We start from the raw sequence: 12,728 nt of genomic DNA, 5'->3' as shown, positions 1-12,728 counted from the left end.
CCTATAAATATCAAAGAAGTCCATCTTGTTTAATGTGTCATTTAAAGCTTGTGTTTCCTTATTTATTTTCATTTTGGATGATCTGTCCATTGGTGTAAGTGAGATTTTAAAGTCCCCCACTATTATTGTGTTACTGTTGATTTCCCCTTTTATGGCCGTTAGTATTTGCCTTATGTATTGAGGTGCTCCTATGTTGGGTGCATAAATATTTACAATTATTATATCTTCTTCTTGGATCGATCCCTTGATCATTATGTAGTGTCCTTCTTTGTCTCTTGTAATAGTCTTTATTTTGAAGTCTATTTTGTCTGATATGAGAACTGCTACTCTAGCTTTCTTTTGATTTCCATTTGCATGGAATATATTTTTCTATCCCCTGATTTTCAGTCTGTATGTGTCCCTAGGTCTGAAGTGGGTCTCTTGTAGACAGCATATATCCGGGTATTGTTTTTGTATCCATTCATCCAGTCTGTGTCTTTTGGTTGGAGCATTTAATCCATTTACATTTAAGGTAATTATCAATATGTATGTTCCTATTCCCATTTTCTTAAATGTTTTGGGTTTGTTATTGTAGGTGTTTTCCTTCTCTTGTGTTTCTTGCCTAGAGAAGTTCCTTTAGCATTTGTTGTAAAGGTGGTTTGGTGGTGCTGAATTCTCTTAGCTTTTGCCTTTCTGTAAAGCTGTTAATTTCTCCATCAAATCTGAATGACATCTTTGCTGGGTAGAGTAATCTTGGTTGTAAGTTTTTCTCCTTCATCACTTTAAATATGTCCTGCCACTCCCTTCTGGCTTGCAGAGTTTCTGCTGAAAGATCAGCTGTTAACCTTATGGGGATTACCTCGTGTGTAATTTGTTGTTTTTCCCTTGCTGTTTTTAATATGTTTTCTTTATATTTAATTTTTGATAGTTTGATTAATATGTGTCTTGCCATGTTTCTCCTTGGATTTATTCTGTATGGGACTCTCTGTGCTTCCAGGACTTGATTAACTATTTCCTTTCCCATATTAGGGAAGTTTTCAACTATAATCTCTTCAAATATTTTCTCAGTCCCTTTCTTTTTCTCTTCTTCTTCTTGGACCCCTATAATTTGAATGTTGGTGCGTTTAATGTTGTCCTAGATGTCTCTGAGACTGTCCTCAGTTCTTTTCATTCTTTTTCCTTTATTCGTCTCTTCAGTAGTTATTTCCACTGTTTTATCTTTCAGGTCATTTTTCCGTTCTTCTGCCTCAGTTATTCTGCTATTGATCCATTCTAGAATATTTTTAATTTCATTTATTGTGTTGTTCATCGTTGCTTGTTTACTCTTTAGTTCTTCTAGGTCCTTGTTAAATGTTTCTTGCATTTTTGTCTATTCTATTTCCAAGATTTTGGATCATCTTTACTATCATTTTTCTGAATTCTTTTTCAGGTAGACTGCCTATTTTCTCTTCATTTGTTAGATCTGGTGTGTTTTTACCTTGCTCCTTCATCTGCTGTGTGTTTTTCTGTCTTCTCATTTTGCTCATCTTACTGTGTTTGGGGTCTCCTTTTTGCAGGCTGCAGGTTCATAGTTCCTGTTTTTTTTGGTATCTGTCCCCAGTTGCTAAGTTTGGTTCATTGGGTTGTGTAGGCTTCCTGGTGGAGGGAACTAGTACCTGTGTTCTGGTGGATGAGGCTGGATCTTGCCTTTCTGGTGGGCAGGTCCACGTGTGGTGGTGTGTTTTGGGGTGTCTGTGGCCTTATTATGATTTTAGGCAACCTCTCTGCTAATGGATGGGGCTGTGTTCCTGTCTTGCTAGTTGTTTGGCATACAGTGTCCAGCACTGTAGCTTGCTGGTCGTTGAGTGAAGCTGGGTCTTGGTGTTGAGATGGAGATCTCTGGGAGATTTTCGCCGTTTGGTATTATGTGGAGCTGGGAGGTCTCTTGTGGACCAGTGTTCTGATGTTGGCTCTCCCACCTCAGAGGCACAGCCCTGATGCCTGGCTGGAGCACCAAGAGTCTTTCATCCATGCAGCTCAGAATAAAAGGGAGAAAAAATAGAAAGAAAGAGGATAAAATAAAATAAAATAAAGTTTTTAAAATCAAAAATAATTATTAAGAAAAAAAAACTTTTTAAAGTAAAAACAAAAATAAAAAAAATGGATGGACAGAACTCTAGGACAAATGGTGAAAACAAAGCTATACAGACAAAATCTCTCACAGAACAATACACATACACACTCACAAAAAGAGGAAAAGGGAAAAGAATAATATATCTTGTTCCCAAAGTCCACCTCCTCAATTTGGCATGATTTGTTGTCTATTCAGGTATTCCACAGTTGCAGGATACATCAGGTTGATAGTGGAGCTTTAATCTGCTGCTTCTGAGGCTGCTGGGAGATATTTCCCTTTCTCTTCTTTGTTCACACAGCTCTGCGGGTTCAGCTTTGGATTTGGACCCGCCTCTGCGAGTAGGTCGCCTGAGGGTGTCTGTTCTTTGCTCAGACAGGACAGGGTTAAAGGTGAAGCTGATTCGGGGGCTCTGGCTCGCTCAGGCCAGGGGAGGGAGGGGTACAGAGTGCGAGGCGAGCCTGCAGCGGCAGAGGCCGGCGTGACGTTGCAGCAGCCTGAGGCGCGCCGTACGTTCTCCCGGGGAAGTTGTCCCTGGATCACAGGACTCTGGCGTTGGCGGGCTGCACAGGATCCCGGGAGGGTTGGTGTGGAGAGTGACCTGTGCTCGCACACAGGCTTTTTGGTGGTGCAGCAGCAACCTTAGCGTCTCATGTCCGTCTCTGGGGTCCGCGCTGATAGCCGCGGCTCACGCCCCTCTCTGGAGCTCCTTTAAGCAGCTCTCTTAATCCCCTCTCCTCACGCACCAGGAAACAAAGAGGCAAGAAAAAGTCTTTTGTCTCTTTGGCAGCTCCAGACTTTTTCCGGACTCTCTCCAGGCTAGCTGTGGTGCACTAACCCGTTCAGGCTGTGTTCACGCAGCCAACCCCAGTCCTCTGCCTGTGATCCGACCGAAGCCCGAGCCTCAGCTCCCAGCCACCGCCCGCCCCAGCGGGTGAGCACACAAGCATCTCGGGCTGGTGAGTGCTGGTCGGCACTGATCCTCTGTGCGGGAATCTCTCCACTCTGCCCTCTGCACCCATGTTGCTGCGCTCTCCTCCACGGCTCTGAAGCTTCCCCCCTGCTGGCCCCCCGTCTCCGCCCACGAAGGGTCTTCCTAGTGTGTAGAGACCTTTCCTCCTTCACAGCTCCCTCCCACTGGTGCAGGTCCTGTCCCTATTCTTTGTCTCTGGTTTTTCATTTTTCTTTTGCCCTACCCAGGTACGTTGGGAGTTTCTTGCCTTTTGGGAGGTCTGAGGTCTTCTGCCAGCGTTCAATGGGTGTTCTATAGGAGCAGTTCCACGTGTAGATGTATTTCTGATGTATCTGTGGGGAGGAAGGTGATCTCCGCGTCTTACTCTTCCGCCATCTTCTTCTATCCCCCCCGACCTATCACTTTTTATGATCCAGTGCCAGAATTTTTTTGCCACTGTGTGTTTTACAATTTTCAGGGCCAGTCTCCTCTCATTACCCTTCTTTTAGAGAATTTACCAGCTATTCCTACTTACATATTTATTTTGTTAAACATCTTTATTGGAGTATAATTGCTTTACAATGGTGTGTTAGTTTCTGCTGTATAACAGTGAATCAGCTATATGTATACATATATCACCATATCACCTCCTTCTTGAGCCTCCCTCCCACCCTCCCTATCCCACCCCTCTAGGTGGTCACAAAGCATCAAGCCGATCTCCCTGTGCTATGCAACTGCTTCCCACTAGCTATCTATTTTGCTGTTGGTAGAGTATATATGTCAATGCTACACTCTCACTTCGTCCCAGCTGAACCTTCCCCACCATATATCATCAAGCCCATTCTCTATGTCTGCATCTTTATTCCTGTCCTGCCCCTAGTTTCATTAGAACCATTTTTTCTTTAGATTCCATATATATGTGTTAGAACACAGTATTTGTTTTTCACTTTCTGACATACTTCACTCTGTATGACAGACCCTAGGTCCATCCACCTCACTACAAATAATTCAATTTTGCTTATTTTTATGGCTGACTAATATTCCATTGTATATATGTGCCTCATCTTCTTTATCCATTCATCAGTTGATGGACAGTTAGGTTGCTTTCATGTCCTGGCTGTTGTAAATAATGCTGCAATGAACATTGTGGTACATGTCTCTTTTTGAATTATGGTTTTCTCAAGGTATATGCCCAGTAGTAGGATTGCTGGGTCATATGGTAGTTCTATTTTTAGCTTCTTAAGGAACCTCCATACTGTTCTCCATACTGGCTGTATCAATTCACACTCCCACCAACAGTGCAAGAGGCTTCCCTTTTCTCCACACCCTCTCCAGCATTTATTGTTTGTAGATTTTTTGATCATGGCCATTCTGACTGGTGTGAGGTGATACATCATTGTAGTTTTGATTTGCATTTCTGTGATGATTAGTGATGTTGAGCATTCTTTCATATGTTTGCTGGCAATGTGTATATCTTCTTTGGAGAAATGTCTCTTCTGCCCATTTTGGGATTGGGTTGTTTGTTTTTTTGATATTGAGCTGCATGAGCTGCTTGTAAATTTTGGAGATTAATCCTTTGTCAGTTGCTTCATTTGCAAATATTTTCTCACATTCTGAGGGATGTCTTTTCGTCTTGTTTATGTTTTCCTTTGATGTGCAAAAGCTTCTAAGTTTCATTAGGTCCCATTTGTTTATTTTTGTTGTTATTTACATTTCTCTAGGAGGTGGGTCAAAAAGGATGTTGCTGTGTTTTATGTCATAGTGTGTTCTGCCTATGTTTTCCTCTAAGAGTTTGATAGTGTCTGGCCTTACATATAGGTCTTTAATACATTTTGAGTTTATTCTTGTGTATGGTGTTGGGGAGTCCTCTAATTTCATTCTTTTACATGTAGCTGTCCAGTTTTCCCAGTGCCACTTACTGAAGAGGCTGTCTTTTCGCCACTGTATATTCTTGCTTCCTTTATCAAAAATAAGGTGACCATAGGTGCATGGGTTTATCTCTGGCTTTCTATCCTGTTCCTTTGATCTATATTTCTGTTTTTGTGCCAGTAGTATACTGTCTTGATTACTATAGCTTTGTAGTATAGTCTGAAGTCTGGGAGCCTGATTCCTCCAGCTCCGTTTTTCTTTCTCAAGGCTGCTTTGGCTTTTCAGGGTCTTTTATGTTTCCACAGAAATTGAGAATTTTTTTGTTCTACTTCTGTGAAAAATGCCAGTGGTAGTTTGATAAGAATTGCATTGAATCTGTAGATTGTTTTGGGTTGTACAGTCATTTTCACAATGTGGATTCTTCCAATCCAAGAACATGGTATATCTCTCCATCTGTTTGTATTATCTTTAATTTCTTTCATCAGTGTCATAGTTTTCTGCATACAGGTCTTTTGTCTCCTTAGGTAGGTTTATCCCTAGGTATTTTATTCTTTTGATGCTATGGTAAATGGGAGTGTTTCCTCAATTTCTGTTTCAATTTTTTCATCATAGTGTATAGGAATGCAAGAGACTTCTGGGCATTAATGTTGTATCATGCTACTTTACCAAATTCATTGATTAGCTCTAGTAGTTTTGTGGTAGCATCTTTAGGATGCTCTATGTATTGTATCATGGCATCTGCAAACAGTGACAGTTTTACTTCTTCTTTTCCGTTTTGGATTCCTTTTATTTCTTTTTCTTCTCTGATTGCCATGCCTAAAACTTCCAAGCCTATGTTGAATAATAGTGGTGAGAGTGGGCAACCTTGTCTTGTTCCGGATCTTAGAGGAAATGGTTTCAGTTTTTCACCATTGAGAACAATGTTGGCTCTGGATTTGTCATATATGGCTTTATTATGTTGAGGTAGGTTCCCTCTATGCTTACTTTCTGGAGAATTTTTATCATAAATGGGTGTTGATATTTGTCAAAAGCCTTTTCTTCATCTACTGAGATTATCACATGGTTTTTATTGTACAATTTGTTAATATGGTGTATAACACTGATTCGTTTGCATATATTGAAGAATCCACGCATTCCTGGGATGAACCATACTTGATCCTGCTGTATGATCCTTTCAATGTGCTGTTGGATTCTGTTTGCTAGTATTTTGTGGTGGATTTTTGCATCTATGTTCATCAGTGATATTGGCCTGTAGTTTTCTTTTTTTGTAACATCTTTATCGGTTTTGGTATCAGGGTGATGGTGCCCTATTGAATGAGTGTGGGAGTGTTCCTCCCTCTGCTATATTTTGGGAGAGTTTGAGAAGAATAGGTGTTAGCTCTTCTCTAAGCATTCGATAGAATTCACCTGTGAAGCCATTTGGCCCTATGCTTTTGTTTGCTGGAAGATTTTTAATCACAATGTCAATTATAGTGCTTGTGATTAGTCTCTTCATGTTTTTTATTTCTTCCTAGTTCAGTCTTGGAAGGTTGTACTTTTCTAAGAATTTTTCCATTTCTTCCAGGTTGTGTATTTTATTTGCATATAGTTGCTTGTAGTAGTCTCTCATGATCCTTTTTATTTCTACCGTGTCACTTGTTACTTCTTTTTCATTTCTAATTCGGTTGCTTTGAGTCTTGTCCTTTCTTTTTTTCTTGATGAGTCTGGCTAATGGTATGTCAATTTTATCTTCTCAAAGAACCAGCTTTTAGTTTTATTTATATTTGATTTTTATCCTTTATTTTGTTAATATGGTGTATCACATTGATTGATTTGCTTATATTGAAACAGTAGTTTCCTTCATTCCCTTTTCATTTATTTCTCATGTGATCTATATGATTTCTTTCTTTCTGCTAACGTTTTTTGTTGTTGTTCTTCTTTCTCTAATTGCATTAGGTGTAAAGTTAGGTTGTTTATTTGAGATTTTTCTTTTTTCTTGAGGTAAGTTTGTATTGCTGTAAACTTCCCTCTTAAAACTGCTTTTGCTGCATCCCATAGGTTTTGGGTCAATGTGTTTTCATTGTCAGTTGTTTCTAGGTATTTTTTGACTTCCTCTTTGATTTCTTCAGTGATCTCTTGGTTATTTAGTAGTGTATTGTTTAGCCTTCCTGTGTTTGTAGTTTTTACAGCATTTTCAATGTAATTGATATCTAGTCTCATAGCACTGTGGTTGGAAAAGATACTTGATATGATTTCAATTTTCTTAAATTTACCAAGGCTTGATTTGTGTCCCAAGATATGATCTATCCTGGAGAATGTTCCATGAGCACTTGAGAAGAATGTGTATTCTGTTGTTTTTGGGTGGAATGTCCTATAAATGTCAGTTAATTCCATCTTGTTTAATGTATCATTTAAAGCTTGTGTTTCCTTATTTATTTTCATTTTGGATGATCTCTCAATTGGTGAAAGTGGGGTATTAAAGTCCCCACTATGATTGTGTTACTGTCGGTTTCCCCTTTTATGGCCGTTAGCATTTGCCTTATTTATTGAGGTGCTCCTATGTTGGGTGCATCAATATTTACACTTGTTATATCTTCTCTTGTATTGATCCCTTGATCATTATGTAGGGTCCTTCTTTGTCTCATGTAATAGACTTTATTTTAAAGTCTATTTTGTCTGATATGTGTATTGATACTCCAGATTTCCTTTGATTTCCATTTGCATGGAATATCTTTTTCCATCCCTCACTTTCAGTCTGTATGTGTACCTAGGTCTGAAGTGGGTTGCTTGTAGACAGCATATACACGGGTCTTGTTTTTGTATCCATTCAGCCATTTTGTGTCCTTTGGTTGGAGCATTTAATCCACTTACATTTAAGGTAATTATCGATATGTATGTTTCTATTACCATTTTCTTAATTATTTTTTTGTAGGTCTTTTCCCTCTCTTGTGTTTCCTGTCTAGAGAAGTTGCTTTAGCATTTTTTGTAAAGCTGGTTTGGTTGTGCTGAATTCTCTTAAGTTTTGCTAGTCTGTAAAGGTTTTAATTTTGCCAGCAAATCTGAATGAGATCCTTGCTGGGTAGAGTAATCTTGGTTGTAGGTTTTTCCCTTTCATCACTTTTAATATGTCCTGCCACTCCCTTCTGGCTTGCAGAATTTCTGCTGAAAGATCAGCTTTTAAGCTTATGAGGATTCCCTTGTATGTTATTTTTTGCTTTTCCCTTGCTGCTTTTAATATTTTTGGTTTGTATTTAATTTTTGATTGTTTCCTTAATATGTGTCTTGCCATGTTTCTTGGATTTATCCTATATGGGACTCTCTGCTCTTCCTAGACTTGATTGACTATTTTCTTTCCCATGTTAGGGAAGTTTTCGACTATAGTCTCTTCAGATATTTTGTCAGACAATTTCTTTTGTGTTCTTCTACTGGAACCCCTATAATTTGAATTTTTTTGCATTTAATGTTGCTCCAGAACTGTCTTTTCATTCTTTTTTCTTTATTCTGCTCTGCCACAGGTATTGGCACTATTCTATCTTCCAGCTCACTTATCCATTCTTCTGCCTCAGTTTTTCTGCTATTGCTTCCTTCTAGATTATTTTTCATTTCATTTATTTTGTTCTTCATCACTGTTTGTTTGCTCTTGAGTTCTTCTAGGTGCTTGTTAAACATTTCTTATATTTATTCTATTTCTGAGATTTTGAATCATCTTTACTATCATTACTCTGAATTGTTTTTCACGTAGACTGCCTATTTCCTCTTCATTTGTTTGTTCTGCTTGGTTTTTGCCTTGCTCCTTCATCTGCTTCATATTTCTCTGTCTTCTCATTTTGTTTAACTTGCTGTGTTTTGGGTCTCCTTTTCCTCAGCTTTGTAGTTCCCATTATTTTTGTTTTCTGCCCCCAGTGGGTGAAATTGGTTTATTTGCTTATGTAGGCTTCCTGGTGGATGGGACTGGTGCATTTGTTCTGGTTGGTGGTGATGGATCTTCTTCTTCTGGTGTGCAGGGCCACATCCAGTGGGGTGTTTTGTGGTGTCTGTCAACTTAGTATGACTTTAGGCAGCCTCTCTGCTAATTGGTGGGGTTTTGTTCCTGTCTTGCAAGTTGTTTGCCATGGGGCATCCAGCACCAGAGTTTGCTGGCCGTTGGGTGGAATGGGTCTTAGTGTTGAGACAAAGTCTCTGGGAGAGCTCTTGCTGATTGATATTACATGGGGCCGGGAGGTGTCTGGTGGTCCAATGTCCTGGACTTGGCTCTCCCACCTCAGAGGCTCATGCCCAACACCTGGCTGGAGCACCAAAATCATGCCAGCCACACAGCTTGGAAGAAAAGGAAGGAAAAAAAAAACGAACAGGTAGAACCCCAAACCAAATGGTAAAAGCAAAACTAAACAGACAAAATCAGGCAAAGAAATGTACCCATGTGCACACACACACACACACACACACACACACACACACACTCATAAAAAACAAACAACCAAAAAAACAAAAATAACAAAAACAGAAAAACAAAGCAAAACAAAAATACCAGACAGAACCCTAGGACAAATGATATCAAACCTAAAGAGACCAAATCACACAAAGATACATACACACATGCATTCACAAAAAGGGAAAAAAAATAAAAATAAAAATATTTTAAAAATTTAAAATAAAAGAAGGGAGCAACCAAACCAATAAACAAATCCGCCAGTGATAACAAGCACTTAAAACTAAACTAAGAGAAACCTAAAACCAAAAACAAATCAGACTTAGAAAGCAAACCCCAAGTCTACAGTTGCTCCCAAAGTTTACCACCTCAATTTTGGGAACATTTGTTGTCTATTCAGCTACTCCACAGATGCAGGGTTTTATCAAGTTGATTGTGGGGATATAATCCACTGCTCCTGAGTCTGCATGGAGAAATTTCCCTTTCTCTTCTTTGTTCACACAGCTCCTGGGGTTCAGCTTTGGTTTTGGCCCTGCCTCTGCATATAGGCCACCCTCAGGTGTCTGTTCCCCACCCAGACAGGAGTGGGTTCAAGCAGCAGCTGATTAGGGCTCTGCTGCTCACTCCAGCCAGGGAGTGGGAAGAGTACGGTAGTCAGAATTAGAATGTGGGGTGAGCCTGCAGCACCAGAGGCTGACATGACATTGCAACAGCCTGAGGTGCATTGTGTGTTCTACCGGGGAAGTTGTCCCTGGATCGTGGGACCCTGGCTATGGTTTGCTGCACAAGCTTCCACAGGGGCGTGGGTAGTAACCTGCACTTGCACACAGGATTCTTGGTGGCAGTGGTGGCAGCGTTAACGGTCCATGCCTGTCTCTGTGGTCCGATCTGATAGCTGCGGCTCACTCCTGTCTCTGGAGCTCATTTAGGTGGTGCTCTGCCCTCTGTGGGCACAAGGAGCAGGAATCCCCTCTCCTCATGCACCCCAAAATAGTGGTCTCTTGCCTCTCTAGCTGGTCCAGACATTTTCCCAGACTCCCTCCTGGCTAGCTGTGGTGCACTAGTCCACTTCAGGCTGTCTTCACACAGCCAACCCCAGTCCTTTCCCTGAGGTCTGACCTCCGAAGCCTGAGCCTCAGCTCTCAGCTCCCACCCACCCCAGTGAGTGAGCAGACAAGCATCTTAGGCTGGTGCGTGCTGGTTGGCACCAATCCTCTGTGCGGGAATCTCTCCACTTTCCCCTCTGCACCCCTGTTTCTGCACTCTCCTCCATGGCTCTGAAGCTTCTCCCCCACCTGTTCCCACCAGTGAAGGGGCTTCCTAGTGTGTGCAAACTTTTCCTCCTTCACAGCTCCCTCCCAGAGGTGCAGGTCCCATCCCTGTTCTTTTGTCTCTGTTTTTTCTTTTTTCTTTTGCCCTGCCCAAGTACAGGGGGATTTTTTTGCATTTTGGGAAGTCTGAGCTCTTCTGCCAGCGTTCAGTAGGTGTTCTGTAGGAGTTGTTCCACATGTAGATGTATTTCAGATGTATTTGTGGGGAGGAAGGTGATCTCCATGTCTTACTCCTTCACCATCTTGAAGGTCTCTTTTATTTATTTTTATATATGAATTTTTACAGTTTGTCTAATTCCCAAATAATTTCTTTATTATTAAATTATGAATCAATGTAGGAAAGATTGACATTATCATTTTTATATTTCTACATAAGTAGAGGGTCTCTTTTCCCATTTCTCCAGAACTTCTTTTGGAGTCCTCAGTAGCCTTTCCCTTTCTCTCTATCTTTCCTCTGCTCACAGCAAGATGGATTCTGGATATATTCTGAGTACTGTAACAACCACCTGGACGCCTGTATGGAGCTCTCCAAACTGATGAAGGACAGCCGCTACCAGCACTTTTTTGAGGCCTGTCGCCTCTTGCAGCAGATGATCGACATTGCTATTGATGGTTTCCTTTTGACGCCAGTGCAGAAGATCTGCAAGTATCCCTTACAGTTGGCTGAGCTCCTCAAGTATACTGCCCAGGACCATAGGTAAGGGATTGAGGGAGGCAGGAGTGAAGGAGAGAGCCTCCTCTACATGTTAATCCTTATTGAGAATGTATGTCCTTTTGCCTTTTCTGAGTTTCTGTTAGCTTACATACACAATGGGATGATGACATATTCTTGCTTACCTCTGAAGACTGTTGTGTGTATAAAGTGAGGCAATGCTTATGAGTTGCTTATAAACTTATAAATCAATATGTACACAAAATCAGTGTTCATCATTATTGTACCACTTAGACACTGCCTTCAGGGAGCTTATAGCCTAGTCCTTAGTCCTGAGTTCAGCCAAGTGAATCAACTGTTTATTCTACTCTGCTCAATAGAGTCAAATATCCTGGTAACAGACTGCCCAACTTGTACTGACCTTAGATTTCTTCTGAAAGGCTACACCCCTGGTCTTCTTTAGTCTTTTACACCCTCCTCTGCCTCATCCCAACTGTACCTTCCCCTTAGACACACAGCATGACTGGGGGAAAATAGACTTGAGAGTTCCCCTGAAGTTTTTTCAAAGTTTTTCAGTATTTTCAAGAAAACCAACCCAAAAAGGACCAAGGAGCTTATCTTTCTCTGAATGGAAATGATACTCCTAACCCTCTATTAGTAAGGTATATGCTGGGAGTCATCTCCAACAATGGGAATGGTCTACAGTGAACCATCCCCTATTTTTTCACGTGCTTTGCTTCATGACCTAGAGCCCCAGCCTATTTATAGCCTGCTTTTAATTGGTATTAAATCTGTGACCTTAGGTTTATTGGCCCAGCTCTCAGCTCTCTTCCTGATTGATCACTATAAGAATAAAGAAGGCCTTTGCCCAATTTCCCTTAGTTTCTGCCTGATTCTCGTCAGGCCTGCTTCCTATTTTCATTTGGCTCTGCTGCCTGGTTTCCTTGGAGGTGACTTCCAGGCCTAGTTGCATAAGGCCATCAGTATGGGTCAGTTGGTTTTGTTTATGTCAAGCTTCTAGGCCAATCCCTAGGTTCATTTTTAAGTTGATGTTGTTCTTTAGCATATTGTGGGTTATGTGCTTCAGTGATCTGAAGCCCTGGACAGATTTCAGATTTGAAACCAAATGTGGTAGCAGTGGACTCTCCCTTTGTGTGAGTAACACCACCAGTGGTAACTCTGCCTTCCTTGCTCTGTTGGCTGTGAGCGAGGTAGGTATAGAAGGACCTTGCAAAGGAGGACTCTGTTCCCTTCTCCCTGAGTCTGTTTACTAGCTGGGGGATAGTGGGAGTACTAACTAGACATGAAATTTGGAGGTGACTAAATCTCACTTAAAAGATTTAATATAGCCCATTGCCAAAACTGAGTCCCAAGTTTTCTAAGGAGAAAACTTGTAAGAGCTAATAGGATATTAAAGAACCCCAACT

The 12,728-nt window shown here is 40.9% G+C and overlaps 1 protein-coding gene across 9 annotated transcripts in view; it reads left to right on the top strand.

Moving 5' to 3' along the window:
- Positions 1-12,728, top strand: part of ARHGEF9 (Cdc42 guanine nucleotide exchange factor 9) — a 225,543-nt gene that overhangs the window by 141,865 nt on the left and 70,950 nt on the right. For all 9 annotated transcript variants that reach the window (XM_082444965.1, XM_082444962.1, XM_082444969.1 and 6 more), the window contains one exon: positions 11,114-11,346. In XM_082444965.1, coding sequence (XP_082301091.1) covers positions 11,114-11,346 — 233 coding nt within the window. The remainder of the gene's footprint in view (positions 1-11,113; positions 11,347-12,728) is intronic.

The sequence above is a fragment of the Balaenoptera physalus genome (genome assembly GCF_965194825.1).
Source record: "Balaenoptera physalus genome assembly, chromosome: X".
In the NCBI taxonomy this organism is placed as follows: Eukaryota; Metazoa; Chordata; class Mammalia; order Artiodactyla; family Balaenopteridae; genus Balaenoptera; species Balaenoptera physalus.
Note: the sequence above shows the minus strand (reverse complement) of the source record. Positions and strands in the feature narration are given on the sequence as shown.